The following is a 19,355-nucleotide window of genomic DNA, read 5'->3' on the forward strand; positions in this document are numbered from 1 at the left end:
ACTGTTTGTGGGTTCTGGAAGAATGCCGGCAAGTCGATAGTTTGGTTGAGATGAAAATGTGACACCACCTTTGGAAGGAATTTGGGGTTAGTACGTAGCACTACCCTATTTGGATGAATCTGAATGAATGGCTCTTGGATTGTGAGCGCTTGTAGCTCACTAACACGCCTCAGTGACGTAATAGCAATTAGGAAAGCTACTTTCCACGTCAGGAATTGCAGTTCACACGAGTGCAGTGGCTCAAATGGCGGTCCCATCAGTCTGGTGAGGACCACATTGAGGTTCCACACCGGAGCTGGCGGTGTTCTTGGGGGAATGACTCGTTTCAGACCTTCAAGAAACGCTTTAATGGCAGGCACCCTGAAGACTGAGAGGTGCTGCCTATTTTGAAGGTAAGCTGCGATGGCGGATAGATGTATCCGAATAGAAGTGAACGCTAGCTTGCACTTATAAAGGTGTAACAGATAGCAAATGATGTTAGGGATAGATGCATCTAGCGGGTTTATGTCATTGTCTGCACAGTAAATGACAAAACGTTTCCATTTTGCGGCATAGCATGCCCTCGTTGACGGCTTCCTCGCCTCCTTGATGATGTTCATGCATTCAGGAGGTAGGTTGAGGTATCCAAACTCTAAGACTTCAGGAGCCAGATCGCTAGGTTGAGCTGTTGCGGATCTGGATGCTGAATTTCTCCATGGTTCTGCGTCAGAAGTCTGGGCGTGAGGCGCAGTCTTTGATGCGGCACCACTGAGAGTTCGAGGAACGTGGTGTACCAGGCTTGGCGCGCCCACGTTGGAGCAACTAGGATGAGTGTCATCGAGTGTTGCCTTAGTTTTCTCGCCACCAGTGGTATCAGAGGTGTCGGGGGGAAAAGCGTAAGCAAATTTGCCTGACCAGTTCATCCATATCGCATTGCCCTGCGATTGGGGGTGTGGGAACCTGGCGGCGAAGCTTTGGCATTTTGCGTTCTCCCTTGTGGCGAACAGGTCTATGTCTGGACGACCCCACCTTTGGAAGTACGGCTGGAGTACCGATGGATGTATCTCCCACTCGTGCATTTGATGACTGTATCTGCTGAGCAGATCCGCCATCTGATTGTCCTTCCCTGGGAGGTGTTCTGCCATGAGGAAGATGTTCCTCTGAATGGCCCACTTCCACATGCTCTGAGCCAGGTGAGACAGCTGTGGTGAGTGGGTGCCTCCCTGCTTCTGGATGTAGTACATCGCGGTCATGTTGTCCGTCCGGACTAACACCACCTTGTTGCACAGATGTACAATGAAGGACTTGAGTGCCATGAAGATCGCCATCAGTTCTAGATAGTTGATGTGCATCTTCTGCTGCTGCGTCGTCCATAGTCCCTGCACCGTGTAAGTGAGCAGATGAGCTCCCCATCCCTGGAGAGATGCGTCCGTTGTCAGGATAACCTGTGGCACTGGCTCCTGGAACAGTCGGCCCTTGCAAAGGTTGTGTGGAGTCCACCAATGCAGAGAGTTGTATGCCCGACTGGTAACCAACACTAGGTCTGTTAATTGACCCTGAGCCTGTGTCCACTGATTTGCTAAGCACTCCTGGAGCGGGCGCATATGCAACCGTGCGTGAGGGACTATGAAGATGCAGGAGGCCATCATGCCTATCAACTGCATGAACACTCTTGCTGGAAGTGAGTGTCCCGGTCTGAACTTCTGGATTAAAGACTGTATGCCGTCTATCCTGACCTGGTTTGGTTGCGCCTTGGCCGTCAGGGTATTGATTGTCGCACCCAGAAACTGCCGGACATGTGCCGGCTGAAGGTGTGACTTTGGGTAATTCAACGAGAAACCCAGGTCGTGAAGGAGGTGAATGGTAGTCGACATGTCCGCGGCGCACTGCCGTTCCGACCTGGCTTGAATGAGCCAGTCGTCGAGGTAGGGGTAGACATGGATGTTCTGCCTCCTGAGGTGCGCTGCTACTGTCGCCAGACACTTGGTAAACACCCTTGGGGCAGTTGTGACTCCGAAGGGTAGGACTTTGAACTGATAATGCGTGCCCTGGATAGTGAACCTGAGGTACTTTCTGTGGGACGGATGTAGCGGAATGTGGAAGTAAGCATCCTTGAGATCTAAGGTTGCTAAGAAGTCTCCTTTGTTTAACATAGGAAGGATCTGTTGCAGTGTAAGCATGTGGAAATGCTCTGACAGTATGTACAGATTGAGGGGACGGAGATCCAGAATTGGTCTGAGAGATCCGTCCTTCTTTGGAATGAGGAAGTACAGGGAATAAACCCCTGTTCCTTCCTCCCCCACTGGCACGAGCTCTATTGCCCCTTTTTGCAGCATCACCAACACTTCCTGCTGCAATAAGTGCAAGTGCTCTGCGGACATAGGTCTTTGCCTTGGTGGAATGTTGGGTGGAGTGGACTTTAACTCTAGACAATAACCGTACTGGATAAGCTGTCGCACCCACCTGTCTGTGGTGATGTTGATCCAGACGGGCAGGAACTGCTGTATTCTCCCCCCGACAGGTGTTAAATGGTCGGGGGGCAGTGACAAAGAGTCACTGGTTGCTTGGGGCAGAGGAGCGTGAATTGTTGCCTCCTTTGCCACGTCCTTTGTTGCTGTTTCCCCTGTAGCCCCTCTTGTTTTGTTTGGGGTACGAGGACTGTGCTCCACCTCTAGGGAACTGTGATTGTTGACCCAACTGTCCTCTGGTGACTCCACGGGCACCTGAGCGACGAAAATTATTGCCACGAAACTGCTGTGATTGTAGGGCCCCCATAGATTTAGCAGTTTCAGTGTCCTTTGTAATTTTTTCCAGGGTGGTGTCAACATCTGGACCAAACAGTCTATCCGGATTGACTGGTTGATTAAGTATGGTTGTTTGAATGTCAGGTTTGAACCCCGATATGCGGAGCCAAGCCTGTCTTCTGAGCATGACACTGGTGTTAATGGCCCTAGCGGCTGTGTCCGCGGCATCAAGTGCACACTTTATGGCCGCGTTGGAGATCAGTTGTCCTTCTTGTATAATCATTTTGGTGCCCTCTTGAAACTGCGGAGGCAGGTGTTCCACAATCTGCTCTAGTGTGTCGTAATGTGATCTATCATAACGTGCCAGTAGTGCCTGTGTATTTGCAATACGCCAGAAATTGGCAGCCTGTGCAGCCACTCTCTTGCCTCCTGCCTCTAGCACTTTGGACTCCTTATCCGGGGGAGGAGCTTCACCCGTTGTTTGGGAGTTGGCCCTCTTGCGTGCGTTTGCTACCACCAGGGAGTCAAGCGGCAACTGTCCTCGAATGTATGCAGGGTCTGCAGGCGCTGGTCTGTACTTCTTTTCAATACGTGGGTTGACCACCCTCGCCCTGGTAGGCTCTTTAAAGATGTCCGCAGCATGCTTGAGGACCCCTTTGAGCATAGGCAGGGTCTTTACGGTTCTTTCCGAAACTGAAAAGGTGTCGAATAGAAAGTCTTCCTCAACTGGGTCAGCATGCATGTCCACATCATGATTAGCAGCTGCCCTCTCAATGAGTGCATGAAAACCTGCAGAATCCTCTGTAGGGGATGCACGTGTACTGAAAGTCTGTGGGTCTTGTCCCACATCTTGGGTGCCTTGGTCCCCCATGACATAATAAGAATCTGGCTGTGCATCAGGTTCATTTACTGGGAACGTGTATTGTTCATCATCACCATAGCCCTCACTGTCCGAGTGGCCTGGAGACGGTGTTGGGCTCCTTCCCAGAGGAGGATGGATAGGTTCCATGAGGCCTGAGGCGTCCTGTGGAAACTTCTTCTTCTTTAGGGGGATGACATAGGATTCCACCGGCTGCGAAGTTATTTTCCTTTTGTAAAGGGTTAACTTCCCCGTGTCCGCGTCTATGAAACACTCCGAATCCTCTTCTGGGTCGAGCACTTGACCCGAAGATGCCCCTGCCGTAGAAGATTCCGACTTCTTTGGCGTCGATTTTGATGAGAAGGCCTTCGGCGCCACTTTTGGCGGTAGAAGGAAGAGGAGTTTACTTGCGGGCTTGACCGGGACGTCTGCCGCCTTCTGCGTCGATGGCGTTGGCGTCGACGAAGAGAAAGCTTTCTCCCTAATTCTTTGCAGTGAAGCAGCCACGAGAGATGCGTCGGTGACCGATGTCCTTGGCACCGACGAGGTGGCCTTGCCTTCGGATGCGACGCTCCGTTGGTCTTTTGGAGGGATGGACGGCGCCGACCCCGAGTCCTTGGCGCGATGCGCAGATGCCCCCGTTGGAGCCGGGGCTGTGTCTGTTGGCTTGGCTGGCTTTGCTTGCGCCGGCGCGCTTGTCTTGTGCGTGCCGCCCTTCTTAGAGGATCTCTCCTCCGGCGCCGATTTCGACCCTGCGGAATCGCCGTGTTTCTTCGGCTTCTGCGGACCGGAGGTCGACGGAGTCGATGCGGCCGCCGGTTTATTCGTCTTTGCCGTTGCGACCGCCATCTTAGGGACGATTGAGTCCTTTACTTTCGGTTTCGGTTTCGGGTCGGCCATTTTAGGTGCAGTCGAGACCGTTGCTTTCAGTTTCGGTTTCGAAACCCTCGGCGCAGCAAGTATGTCCGTGGCCGGGCCAACAGGCGGGGCCGTGGCTTGCGCTGCAGGATCTTGGGTAAGGCCGACAGGCGATCCCGCGACCCTCTCCAGATGTCCGCCAACTTCGGGGCATAGCTCGTCCCCTGAGCTATCTTCCGCGGCCCCATAAACCATATCGTCGTCCCCTACCTCGTCGACGTATTCAAGGCCTTGACCCACGACTCCGTCGTCGTCATATTCCGGATCAGCCTCGACCTCCGTCTCAGGCGGGGAGATTTGAAGATGATGGCTCCGGTCCTCCTCTTCTTGGTCGTCGAATATGTTCTCTGGATCCGGGGCCGCCTGTTTGGCCACAAGGCGCACCGCGCGCCGAATCGTGAGAGTTTTCTTCGACCTGAAACTCGCACAGGCCCTGCAACTTCCTTCGTCATGGTCTGGCGAAAGGCATTTATTACAGACCGGGTGCACGTCTATATGTGGGTACTTGGACCCACAGAGCGGACAGAGTTTAAACGGGCTCCGCTCCATGTTGGGAACTTAGTGTCGAGTCGCGATGAGAAGGCCTCGATGTCCGAAGAGTAGTAAAAACTCCGCTGATTCCGGCTCCGAGAGACGGAAGAACTCGAGACCGTACGCAAACAATACCGACGTAAAGAACCCAAAGCCTTTTGGCCGTTAAATTAGATGTTTATTCGGTTCCGACGGAGAGACGTCGAGACCGCATCCGAACCCAATGGCGGAAAAAAACAATCTGGGGATGGAGCCGATGCCCATGCGCACTGTAGTCCAGGGGAGGAGCCACCCATCTCAGGATACTTCGAAGACTCTTCCAGGACAACAATGTGCGATCATCCGGACCCAACACTAGGTGGCGATCTAATGCTAAGATATGAATTTAGCAGCCCACATGCCTCGAACACTTATGTTATCAGATTGTGGCTGCATGTCTTGGACTATCAAAATGAAGAGTGGTGTCAAAACCTCAGAGATATTTCTTACCCTTTAGAGCCTGCTTCATAGATGAGATCTTTTGATTCTGTCGGACAGAAGGTTGATTACATTTTGGCGTTACCTCTGCTTGCTTAAGAGGTCAACTCAAATCTGCTGACAGATCTTGCAAGCTTGCCCTGAACTTGCACCACTGCCCTGGAAATGGAAAAACCTAAGGGGATTGGGAGCACACTGCCTCACATACCAGAACACAATTCACCCACATGCATGTGGTAAATGCAGTGCATAATATCACAACCATTAGTTGAAAATCTTTAAGTATTTATCATTGTTGGTGCAGCCAGGGCTGGGTATCTCTAGACACTTATTTCAGGATTTGTCCTTCAGGAGAGAATACCACATTTCATTTGGGGGTACTGGCAAGAATGCTGAAGCTGCTCAGGTTTCTGTACCACTCCTAGAGCATAAATGCACCTGAGAAGACTGAGCAGCAGACAAATCTTGAAACGCATATCCAAAGATGCACAGCAATGACTGTACCAACAATGGTGAACACCAACTAATGAGTGTTATTATGCACAACATTTACCACAATGCATCAGGTAGAACTGTGTACTTTAATGCCAAGCAGTGTGCTACTCCACCCTGTTACAAATGAGACACCTGAAAGTCATGGTCCATGAGATCCTGGCTTTCGGTTGCCCCTTAGACTGAACGCAACTTGCTTGCTACATGATCGCGCTTTGTGAAAGAATGCAAGAAGGGTATTAACAAGCATTTGAAATGCAATAGGTCTCGCTTTAGCGAGAGTTAGAGCTATTGACGTAGTAAATGTACATGTTTCTTGCTTGTTTTTTTGGATTGAAGTGGATGTGGGTGGTGTGCAGTAGAATTATGTGGTATGTGTGCAGTCGAATTATGTGGATAGTAATTAGTGTATAGGAATTGTGTGTAGTGGGATTGTGGGTTATGGGGAGTAATTATGTGGTATGGAATTTTGTGTTGTGTTTTGTAGTGGAATTTAATTATGTAGTGTGCGGTTGAATTTCTGTGGTATGAATAGTCAGTAGTGTGAATTTTTGGAGGGTGCATTTTCCACGGATGAATCAAATTTGTTATTTACTCCAGCAAGCGGTTTAAAAATCTTTTAGTTCGGACTAAAAACGCAAGACAGATTTATTGATTTTGCCAATTCTTGTTCAAAGTTAATTTGAACTTTCTGGATGCCCAAAAAATTAGTTTTTAACTGACCAGATAGGTAGTGGCAGCATGTGATGCCGGAACCCTGATAGAAAGGTAAATGTGATGGCAAGACCAATCTGAGTGCAACTTATATGTCATTCTCCGTTATGCCGCCCCGGTAATATATTACTAATCATCAATTGAGGATCTCAAGGAAAAGTAAATTGTCAGAGTGGTCCTAGTAGGAGCCAGCAGCTTTAGCCTTGAAATCGCTGTACTTATATACAATAGTGAGACTGTTCCCTCTGTCTTGGAAGAAATTAAAACTGGTGGTGAAGCTTAATCCCTTTCCACTATTCTTTAGGTGTAAATCTGGTGGTCCTGAAGGGGACTTCAAAGTGATAATGTGCCACTGAAATGTAGGTTGACTTGGATGTCTGATACCAAACTGACAACACAGCCATGGTCACTATTTTCGATCTGTCCTTACAGTGACTTTTTTGGTGTATGTGAGCAGGTTGGGTATTGAATATGCCTGGTGAGAGAATTAGAGTGCATGATAGTATGTTAGGTTAGTACGGAAGTGGGGTCACAAGTCAATGGATATGTGTTCATAATGAAATGGTTTGTGATGAGACAATGTATATGTGGATTTGTCACAACTGATTGTTGCAAATAAAAGTAATGTAAAAGTGTTTAACAACAAAACATGTTTATCTTTTGTATGTGAACAAATGAAAAAAATATGAAATAATTTAATTGAAAAATAACAAAAAGACCTAGAAATTGTAGTTTGTATTGTGGATAGCCCCATAAAGCTGTTAGCCTACACGAAAGTAATTCACGCTCTAGCGCCGGATGGGTCTTGGGAATCTAGACCTATACACAGATGTCAGAAGTGATCTTCCAAGAGGAAGGGGGGGGAAGGGGGGGGGGGGCTCGATACGTAGCATGATGTAGGAAAACAGGTAATCGTTGCAGGGCTCATCATTAACCCCTCTCATGCTTGTGACGGAACGGTTCCGTCACAAGCACAGCTCACCCCCGTGCCGTGACGGAGCGGTCCGTCACGAGCACGGGACCGCCGCTCGGCCCCGCCCCCCCCCTTAGCACTGCAGCTGAATAGCCGCCGCAGTGAAGGGGTTAACAGTTATTTTAGCGTGTCTGTGGAATGTAAATGATCAACCTCAAAAGGATGAATGGGTAAGTCTGCCACGCCAGGCATGAATGAATTATATTGTGCGTTAGCCAGGCACTCGCCCGCCTAATTAGCATATCACTAGGCTATCCTGTTTTAGGTTTGAACCTATATTAAATGATAAAACCCCACCGAAAGGGAAATAATTTTTACCAGAATAAATATATAAACACTGAAAAAACACGTGCACAACCACAAACTACATGTCATTCAAGGAAAGGAAGAGGAGAGTGAAAGGGTCGTTTTCATTTCTTCCTGAAGGGGCGAATACTATATACTCCTTGTAACACAAGGTAGCAGCAATAAACATTGAGCTAACATTCTGCTTGAGTTCTGTTTAGGGATGTCACAAAAATATAGTTTTTTCTTCCTTTTGCTTTTTTCAGGTTTGTGGTCTTTGGTCTAAAGATGCAGGGTTTGGAAGCATGTTTTAGGTCTTGTTTAATTATTTTAGAAACTGTAGAGAATATGGAGGTATCAAAATCATATCTGATACTTTGGCTAGGTTTGATTCTTCCACTGATAGGTAAAATGGCTGGTTTCATATGTACCATCACATTTACCCACAGAAAATGGGTAAAACCCCTTGATACATCAGCCCCCTTTTCTAGTGAGTCAGTATTGATAGTAGGTGAATTGCCAAACACCCCAGGTTTAAACATTCAATGCAAAGTGTAGTGACAGGTGTATGTGAAAATAGAGCTGTCACCAAGCATCATGGATAGCGGTGCAAACAAAACACCAGACTTTTGGAAAAAATGGAACGCAGTGTGACTTGAAATGCTGCTGCAAAAAGTACTTACCAAGTTCAAAAAAGATTGGAGTGATATGGTTTGTATTTGCAGTGATTCAGCTACGTATATGAAAAAGTTATGTGATGGCCTTTCAAAATCGATACTGGAGCTGAAGTACTTCACTGTAAAAGATCCTTGCCACTTGCTAGATGGTATGCTGAAAGCATCTTTACAATCTTTAGAGTTAATGAAGAAAGCTATTGACTTTTAAGTCCTTTCTGGTGGGCTGTTTGGTTATGCACGAGACTTAAATCGCAAATATTTTTCATTTTGTACTTTGTGTGGCATCAAAGAAAGTCACCCCAACTGTGCCATTTAGCTGGTGGTTCTTAGTCCTAGAGGCTGTGAATGATTTTGTATCCATGTGGCAACCGTTTACAGAATTTTTGCTGAGTGACGCTGCCAAGGGCATGAAATGTAAGGATCTTCGGTCGCATACCTGATAGTGATGTGAAAAAAGTACTCTACGGCATTCTTAGATTTTTAGGAAAAACGACTACTGTAGTTGACAAAAAAAACTAGTCTGAAAACACCCTTGTCTACCAAGTGTTCAGCATAATTTGTGTAGATGTGACTGGGTGACACTTTTAGTGACTTTGGCAAAGCAACATGTTCCATGTTAGAGTGCTTGTCACCTGGTAAGCAAAGAAATGTAGAGGTGCAATTCAGGAAATTATATTTTACAATGAATAAGAAATGGATTGCAATCATGCATACACATGTCCCTTCACCAACCATAGCATTTAAAGTCAATGAAGCATCACTGTGGTACTCTGTACAAGTTCTATATTCCTTCTTTAACCCTTTCGCTGCTGATGACGAGCTCAGCTCGTCATCACCCACGGGTGTCGTGTGCTGATGACGAGCTGAGCTCGTCATGAATAATGGTATTCAAGGATCTGCAGCACAGGGCAAAAATCCCTGCAGCAGCCATGTGGTTAGAGGGGAATTTTCTCCCGTCTTTCAAAGGTGCTGCTTCATTTCAACCACTTCATGTAACTGAGGGCATATGTGCCCAGTTCAATGCATTTGTTTTCAGAATCTCTCCTAGAGTGTCGCAATTTTCAGGTGCACCAGTATTGGCATGGAAAGCTATGTCAGTAGCCAGAGTTTCATAGATAAAAGGCTGCATTTGTAAGAAAGAGCAAGTGCACATGAACAAAGACTCACTGAAGTCATGTATGGTGTACTACAATAAGTTTGGTTTGACCTCTTATACACTGTACGTATGCTATCTCTATACCATGTGACAGAACTGATCCCAACGAAAAACGGTTTGTGGACCAGTTAAATAAAACAAACCTTTTCTTAAATTCAGCTAAACACAAAAGTAAATTGTATCAACCCACATCTGTAAGTACTACCATACATGAAATTGCTGCCATACCTTTTCTATTGGTAATTGCCTTTGGCCACACTTCAGACTTTGCCTTCCCAGCTCTCAGCATCTGAAAAGAAAATTAATAAAATCTCTTCTTCCAGCACAGTGTGATATGAACCCTTATCCAAAGTACAACACATTAAATGGACTCACTGTTTCACATGCACCATCAGCAAAATGACTATGCTGCTATCCCAATCAACTTCAGGTTCTACAAGTTTGATATATCTAATGCGAATAGACTGCTCAAATATATGTAGACAATAGGCAAAATGGTCTATAAATTCACCATTACCAATTTACGATTATCTTGACGTCTAAATTCATATAAACAAATCAGTGTTTATGAATTGGTGTCGGATTTCTTTGATTGTGGGGCTTGACTGACCGTGGGCCATAAATGCTTAAGACTATCCTCTGATAAGCCTTATCGGCTTGCCCACACAACCACAAAAAAGTATTTGGGATTATTATAGCACATGTAAAAAAGTAATGGTTACCTGGACTCTTCAGTGTACTTCATTGCAGTGCTCTATATAGAGTGCGTCTTCCTACACTGCCTTACAGACATTAGGCACCAAGGAAACTTAAGACAATCTCTGCCTAGCGAAACACGCTGATTGCCTAAAATGGTTTAAGTTCCAAGTATTCTCAACCAGGACATTCGGGGGGGGGGGGGGGGGGGGGGGGGGGGGGTGGAGCAGGGGGGGGGGGGGGGTTAGCAGCATATTTTCTCTATTCTTAATATCTAGACTCATTTTGAACTGTAAAATATTAATGCTTCTCGTCTGTTGTGATAATCAATCTTTCCCTCCGCAGTTTCCACCTATGGCCAGGTGGTAAAATACAGAATTAAAATGGTGAAGTACAGTAAATATCTGATTTTCTTAAATCAATTACTTGTATACTTGATCAAGTTAATGGATTTCTTTAACTTGTAAATAGAGGTCTACCAATCTAGGTATTTGCAAAATCAAAGGTAATCTGACATACATTGTAAAGAGTCTAGGGCTTCCCTCATGAGTGGACATGGGCCTGCTATGCTCGGTTAGGAAGCAGTGTGGTCAAGGAGCCTTAGGCTGAACACAGGAGTGCAAGACATTTGCAAATACAAACAATGATTAATAAGTGAAATAACTCAAGGAGATCAACACCAATTTATAAAAAATAGCAAGTATCGTTATATATGTTCAGACAGAGAAAATTCGTTCAGGTAAGTACATTTTTAAATATAAAAACGTTTTACTTTAAAAATAAACAGACAGTGCAGTTAGAGTTCTGCTGTGTTATCATATGGAAGGAAGAGGTATAGTACAGCAACTTACAAGACCAAGCTTCAGGAGTTAAGGTGAGCGGTAGGCAACATCCAAGGCAGCCCCAGCAGTACACCACCAACAGTATGAGGGTGGCCAGGTGCAGGGTGCAAAACCACCAGAAGGTCTGTAGGGCTGAACTAGTAAGAGGATTCAGGCCGTGTGATACTTGGGGACAGGGGGAGCAACACCATTGGTCCTCTTCTCCAATGACAAGGGGCGATGGGTGCAGAGGTGTCCTTAGTTGGGTTTTTCCTTACCGAAGCAGTCGCGGCTGAACAGGCCAGCGTGCAGAGGCTGCAGAAGTCAGGGAGTCCAGGAGGGGTGATACCATGATGGACTGGAGCTCTAGAGGGCTGGGGGACCTGGTTGACACCGTTGGCCCACTTCAACTTGGGCCAGAGGCAACAGATGCAGTGGTTGCTTCAGGCGTCTGGTTTTAGCGGTTCCGGGGGCCTCAGTCTTTGCTTTTGAAGTTCTAAGGATGCAGGGAACACTACCACTGTTATTCGCGAGTCTTGGTCTTTATTGAAGGCAGGCACTCCTCCCAGGTTTTGGAGGCACACAGCTGCAGGTTGAGTCTTTGGCACAGGCTCGACAGAGGGCGGCAAACATGACAGTAGTGCGGGGGCTAAGTAAAGTTCTCTTTCCAGTCCATGGCTCTTCGTGTCCTTCGTAGACAGTCAGGATCCGCTTCTCTGGTGCCAGGGCTCCCTAAATACTGACTTTAGGGGAGTTAATGGAATGTAGGGTAGTAGCGAATGGGCTGACCTCTGGGGTCACTACAGCCCCCTATATGACCACTTCCTGTGAAAAGTGGGCATAACCCTGTACCAGAATTACTAAGTATGCATCAAAAAGATGGCTGCTTCAGAAAAATCGTGTCCAGCTCACTTTAGCCCACCTTAGGGTTGGAACTAGCCTGGAGGTGGCACACCTATCCGACTAGCTAATTTGTTAGTCTATCATGGTGCCAAGGGGACTCTGGGCAGGGATGGGGGTGTCTTCCTCCCCTGTGAGGGAAGCCAGATTTGCCTTCCAAAGGCGGCAGCTCTTTGAAGCTTGACAGCCCAGGAAGGCTAATCAGCCGGTCATCCTGTGGGAGGGGGTGTTGCATCCTCTTCCCGGATAGGCTGTTCTGGATCTCTGATATTAAAGGCTCTCACCCTAGGGATCTGAAAAGTGTCTCAGGTGGCAGGCTGGCAGAAAACAGTCAAGCACACAAGAGGCTGGTAGTAGTAAGGGGGCACACCTAAGTGCCCTCTGCATACATGTATTGGTAAATCTAACACTGGCATCAGTGTGGGGTTACCAGTGCTAGATGTTTGATACCAAACATCCCTATTTTCAGTGAACTTTTTTCACCAGCGTCCAGCACGTCTAAAAATGGCTTAGTGGTCACTTGAACTGGCTGTAATAGGACTGACCAGCACAGGAGCATATCTGCTCATGCAGATATGGCCTCACATGAATTATTCAGCACCCTGCCTTAGGGCTGTCAGGTCAGCTGAAGGGGTGACTTACAAATATTACATGAAGTGTTAGGGACATGGCACACAAGGACTTGTGGCATGTCGTGTTTTCACTGTGGTCTCCACCAAGACAAAGCCTTCAATGAAGTATAGAGGGGAATGGCTTGGACAGACAGAGGGGGAGAGACAGACAGAGGGGGAGAGACAGACAGAGGGGGAGAGACAGACAGAGGGGGAGAGACAGACAGAGGGGGAGAGACAGACAGAGGGGGAGAGACAGACAGAGGGGGAGAGACAGACAGAGGGGGAGACAGACAGAGGGGGAGAGACAGACAGAGGGGGAGAGACAGACAGAGGGGGAGAGACAGACAGAGGGGGAGAGACAGGCAGAGGGGGAGAGACAGGCAGAGGGGGAGAGACAGGCAGAGGGGGAGAGACAGGCAGAGGGGGAGACCCAGGCAGAGGGGGAGACCCAGGCAGAGGGGGGGGCAGACCCAGGCAGAGGGGGGGGGGGGGGGGGGGGGAGAGAGACCCAGGCAGGGGGGGGGGGGGGGGGGGGGAGACCCAGGCAGAGGGGGGGGGGAGACCCAGGCAGAGGGGCGGGGAGACCCAGGCAGAGGGGCGGGGAGACCCAGGCAGAGGGGCGGGGAGACCCAGGCAGAGGGGGGGGGGGGGGGGGGGGGGGGGAGACCCAGGCAGAGGGGGGGGGAGACCCAGGCAGAGGGGGGGGGGGGAGACCCAGGCAGAGGGGGGGGGGGGGGGGGAGACCCAGACAGAGGGGGGGGGGGGGGAGACCCAGACAGAGGGGGGGGGGGGGGGGAGACCCAGACAGAGGGGGGGGGGGGGGGGAGACCCAGGCAGAGGGGGGGGACCCAGGCAGAGGGGGGGGGGGGGGGAGAGACCCAGACAGAGGGGGGGGGAGGAGACCCAGACAGAGGGGGGGGAGGAGACCCAAACAGAGGGGGGGGAGGAGACCCAGACAGAGGGGGGGGGAGACCCAGGCAGAGGGGGGGGGAGACCCAGGCAGAGGGGGGGGGGGGGAGACCCAGGCAGAGGGGGGGGGGGGGGAGACCCAGGCAGAGGGGGGGGGGGGGGGAGACCCAGGCAGAGGGGGGGAGACCCAGGCAGAGGGGGGGAGACCCAGGCAGAGGGGGGGGGGTAGACCCAGGCAGAGGGGGGGGGGAGACCCAGGCAGAGGGGGGAGACCCAGACAGAGGGGGGGAGACCCAGACAGAGGGGTGGGGGGGAGACCCAGACAGAGTGGGGGGGGGGGGGGGAGACCCAGACAGAGTGGGGGGGGGGGGGAGACCCAGACAGAGTGGGGGGGGGGGGGGAGACCCAGACAGAGTGGGGGGGGGGGGGAGACCCAGACAGAGGGGGGGGGAGACCCAGACAGAGGGGGGGGGAGACCCAGACAGAGAGAGGGGGGGGGGAGACCCAGACAGAGGGGGGGGGAGACCCAGGCAGAGGGGGGGGGACCCAGGCAGAGAGGGGGGGGGGAGAGACCCAGACAGAGGGGGGGGGGGAGACCCAGGCAGAGGGGGGGAGACCCAGGCAGAGGGGGGGGAGACCCAGGCAGAGGGGGGGGAGACCCAGGCAGAGGGGGGGGAGACCCAGGCAGAGGGGGGAGACCCAGACAGAGGGGGGAGACCCAGACAGAGTGGGGGGGGGGGGGGAGACCCAGACAGAGTGGGGGGGGGGGACCCAGACAGAGTGGGGGGGGGGAGACCCAGACAGAGTGGGGGGGGAGACCCAGACAGAGTGGGGGGGGGGGAGACCCAGACAGAGGGGGGGGGGGAGACCCAGACAGAGGGGGGGGAGACCCAGACAGAGGGGGGGGGGGAGAGACCCAGACAGAGGGGGGGGGGGAGAGACCCAGGCAGAGGGGGGGGGGGGGAGGAGACCCAGACAGAGGGGGGGGGGGGAGGAGACCCAGACAGAGGGGGGGGAGACCCAGACAGAGGGGGGGGGGAGACCCAGACAGAGGGGGGGGAGACCCAGACAGAGGGGGGGGGGGGGAGACCCAGACAGAGGGGGGGGGGGGGAGACCCAGACAGAGGGGGGGGGGGGGAGACCCAGACAGAGGGGGGGGGAGACCCAGATAGAGGGGGGGGGAGACCCAGACAGAGGGGGGGGGACCCAGGCAGAGGGGGGGGGAGAGACCCAGACAGAGGGGGGGGAGAGACCCAGACAGAGGGGGGGGGGGGGAGACCCAGACAGAGGGGGGGGGGAGGAGACCCAGACAGAGGGGGGGGGGGGAGACCCAGACAGAGGGGGGGGGGGAGACCCAGACAGAGGGGGGGGGGGAGACCCAGACAGAGGGGGGGGGGGGAGACCCAGACAGAGGGGGGGGGGAGACCCAGACAGAGGGGGGGGGGAGACCCAGGCAGAGGGGGGGGGGAGACCCAGACAGAGGGGGGGGGGGAGACCCAGGCAGAGGGGGGGGGGGGAGACCCAGGCAGAGGGGGGGGGGAGACCCAGGCAGAGGGGGGGGGGGGGAGACCCAGGCAGAGGGGGGGGGGGGAGACCCAGGCAGGGGGGGGGGGGGGAGACCCAGGCAGGGGGGGGGGGGGAGACCCAGACAGAGGGGTGGGGGGGAGACCCAGACAGAGGGGTGGGGGGGAGACCCAGACAGAGGGGTGGGGGGGAGACCCAGACAGAGGGGTGGGGGGGAGACCCAGACAGAGGGGGGGAGACCCAGACAGAGGGGGGGAGACCCAGACAGAGGGGTGGGGGGGAGACCCAGACAGAGTGGGGGGGGGGAGACCCAGACAGAGTGGGGGGGGGGGGAAGATCCAGACAGAGGGGGGGGGGGAAGATCCAGACAGAGGGGGGGGGGGAAGATCCAGACAGAGGGGGGGGGGGAGACCCAGACAGAGTGGGGGGGGGGGAGACCCAGACAGAGGGGGGGGGGGGGGGGGGAGACCCAGACAGAGGGGGGGGGGGGGAGACCCAGACAGAGGGGGGGAGACCCAGACAGAGAGAGGGGGGGGGGGGAGACCCAGACAGAGGGGGGGGGGAGACCCAGGCAGAGGGGGGGGCCCAGGCAGAGAGGGGGGGGGGGGAGGAGACCCAGACAGAGGGGGGGGGAGGAGACCCAGACAGAGGGGGGGGGAGAGGAGACCCAGACAGAGGGGGGGGGGGGGGGAGACCCAGACAGAGGGGGGGGAGACCCAGACAGAGGGGGGGTGTTAGACCCGGGACCCTGGCCGGCCAAGACTCGCGTCGAGGTCAGTCAGGGATCGCCAGTTCTAAGTGTCAGGGCAAGGGAGTTACACGCCAAGATAACCCCTCACTCGCCCTCTAGGTAACGTGGCGCGAGCAGACAAGGCTAAACTTGGAGGCGATGTAAGTTAAGTATTTGCGCACGCACCCCAGCAACAACACCCAAGGCCCACCACAAAGAAACACTCCACACAAGGTTATGTAAAAATAGCCTTTGTATTATAAAAATATACATCAGATAAAACACACATCTTATTACACGGTGCCAACAGGCACGGGCGCAATTTACAAGGGATATTTGTACAGGACAGGGCCACCTGGACCACTGTCAAGGGTATCAGCACTTTTTAGAAATAATTACTGTAGCACAAAAATATAATAGTAGAGCATACAACCAGTAATCACTGGTAACAGGACCTCTCTAGCACCACCTGTACTAGGGAGAAAACAACCACCTACATGTCACAATACCTATAGGGGTGCAAGGATAAAACACAGGATGTATCCACATTCAGAGGTGTAAGGGCACATGACGCATAAGCAATACATTCAGCGGTGCAGTATCAATAACAATTCCCCCATACTCACAAGTCACCACCTGTGACTGTCCCGGTGTCCCAATGTCCGGGCCTAAACGTGGCAGTTGTCCACTAAGTGCTGGACAACTGGAGCAGGGAAAGTTAACACAAAGTTGGAGCCTCTCTGGGCTCGAAGAACCACCACTGTGGCACTGGTGAGCCTCGCTTAGGCTCTTAAACAGGAAAGGGTGCTGCTGAGCCTCTCAGGGCTCCAGCAACACAAGGTGCAGCCTCGCTGGGCTGTGGGGTCCCTCTCTCTGGGGACCCAAGGCAAAGACAAGGCACTTGCGAGCCTCTCTGGCTCTCCAAAAGGGCGCCCTGAGCCTCTCTCAGGCTCTAGGCACAAGTGCGGCGCTTCTCTTTAGGGGAGTCCCCCCTCTGGGGACTCGCAGGGAAGGTGGGGCGCTCAGAGCCTCTCAGGGCTCGTGAAATAATTGCCCCCGATGAGCCTCTCGGGCTCCAACAACAAAATGCTGCCTCTGAGCCTCTCTGGGCTCCCAACGCGCGAGCGCGAGGTCGCGCTACAGAGAGGGGGCGGGGCGGACACCGGCAATGTGTCCCGACGCTCCCCCCCTCCTCTGCAGGCACCTGCACTCACCGGCTGGTCTTTCACGGAGGCGGGTCTTTCCCGCTGGTCCCGGGGCGCTCCTCGGCCGGTTGCTTCTCGTCCTGCCCCCGGCCTGCCTGACTTCCGGGTCGCGGCAGCGGGGCGGGACTTCCGGTCGGCCTCTCCGGGGCCGCACAGTGATTGGTCGGCCGCCTCACCACTTCCGGGTCGCCGCGGGCAGCGCGGCGGCTCGCTTTAGGCAGGCAGGCGGCTTCCCAGGATCCGAGGAGTGGGCTCCCTCGTGAATCCAATAAATCGGCACCTGGGCAAAACAATACGGCAATGAGCGGGGTGGCACCCGCGCCGTCGAATCCTCCTACAAAGCGGGCAGGATACAGCGCTCACAGCGCTCAAGCAAAAGTACAGCGTTTCCAGCGCTTAGGCAGGCGATCTCGGCGCTCCTAGCGCTGAAGGGCAGAGAGCAGCGCTCTCAGGCTGTAGGCAGGCGTCCTCAGTGCTCCCCAGCACTGGAGGACAGGACAGGGCTCCAGCAGGGCTGGAGGCAGGCAGGGGGGGCAAGGCTGGGCCAGAGCCAGCACACTGGGTCTCCAGGCAGGGAGACTCCCCAAGTGGCGGTCCTTCTGGCCCCAGCAGCAGCAGCAGCCCCCTCTGGCAGGATTCCAAAAGAAGAACAAATTCAGTGGGGACACAGCCCCTTCTTATACTGTAAATTCCTTTGTTACAATGTGCAGGGTGGGGGGAAAACCAGTCGCAGCTGGTTCTGGAGCACTCTTGATGGCCCAACCACCCATTCCTTTCACTGGGGAGGCTAGGGTCATTAGACACACCACAGGGGGGCGGAGCCAGCATTGTGTGGGGAAAACCCAGCCCATCCAGGACCCAGGTACACTCCTCCCACACATCACTCATGCTAATCTCCCACTCACCACCGGGCAGACCCATCCAGACTTCCTGGAGCCTGGCATGCCAGCCAGCTCCAGCCAATCACGCTCCAACACCCTCACTGCACACATATCTCAATGTCCAGAAGTAGCACTTCCCAACTAGACACATACATGCCGCAGACACCATCTTGCAGCATTCACTCTCACGAGTTCAGGCATACCAAACTCGAGCCTGCACTCCCCACGCATCAGGAACTACCAGGGACACACACATTCCCCATGCATTCCTATGGGAGGGCAGGCCAGCCATACTACACGCACGCACTTTCACTCTGGGACTCAGGGGAAAGTGCGCAGAGACCCAAAAATCACTAGCACAGGGTCACAAATAAGGCAAAAAGTCTAGGGGTGAACCTGCCCTGCGGGCCAAGTCCAACACAACCCCCTTCCAGCCAAAACGCAGGGGAGAACAATCACCACCGTGATGTACTTCCCTGCTTGGGGCGATAGAACACGGACGCAGGCCCGCCACTGCCGGGACACTCTCCTGTTCTATGCCACAGTGAACCCCTAGGGTTCCTTCTGAAACTACTGTAAGGATCAACTGGGCTACCCCACTGGTACTCCTCAGCTGTCCGCGGCCAGGACCCGGCCCTGGGCCACCCAGGTGCCACCGGTCCTTGCCAATTCGCAGAGCGGGGGGTAGTAACCCCTGGCACATAGTGTCCATTCTCCACTCTCCCTGTCTGCAAGACAGGACTAGACTGCCACTGGTTCACCAACCTTTGGCCTACAACCTCAGGCGGACCAGGAGTCTCAGAGAAGGCTTTCCTCCCCTTACCTCTTCTTCCAGGGTTCCTCCTCCTCCTGCGAGGGGGACACCCAGGACGCCATTCCAACCCAGGGTTTAACCCCTCAGGTTGCGCCGGGGTCAGAGGTGGGCTTTCCCACCCTCTGCACCCCCTTCCAGAGGTCTGCCCTCTCCCAACTGGAGAAGTTCCCCTGGAAGAACCGGTCAGGACACTACTTACAGTTGTCCTACCCTTCAGGTCAGGCCGAACCTGCACCTGGCCTCCCAACCTCCGGTCTAAAACCTTTGGTGGAATGATTGCCTGGCACTCCAGGACTTCTGGGGACTCACACGCAATCCCCCTGAGGCTGACACATGACCCATGTGTCGTGTGACGGTCTGTCTGGCGCAGATCTCCCGCCTCCTGTCCACCTGACAGTGCGCAAAGATCCCCCAGACCAGAAGTGGCGCCACCCGGGTCCACCCAAGACCTAGCCC

The 19,355-nt window shown here is 53.2% G+C and overlaps 1 protein-coding gene across 1 annotated transcript in view; it reads right to left on the minus strand.

Moving 5' to 3' along the window:
• RNF10 (ring finger protein 10) overlaps nucleotides 1-19,355 on the minus strand; it is a 427,291-nt gene that overhangs the window by 91,832 nt on the left and 316,104 nt on the right. The window contains exon 15 of the mRNA XM_086942862.1: nucleotides 10,034-10,094. Within this exon, the coding sequence (XP_086798988.1) occupies nucleotides 10,034-10,094 (61 nt within the window). The remainder of the gene's footprint in view (nucleotides 1-10,033; nucleotides 10,095-19,355) is intronic.

This window comes from Lissotriton vulgaris, chromosome 11 (assembly GCF_964263255.1).
Source record: "Lissotriton vulgaris chromosome 11, aLisVul1.2, whole genome shotgun sequence".
Taxonomy (NCBI): Eukaryota; Metazoa; Chordata; class Amphibia; order Caudata; family Salamandridae; genus Lissotriton; species Lissotriton vulgaris.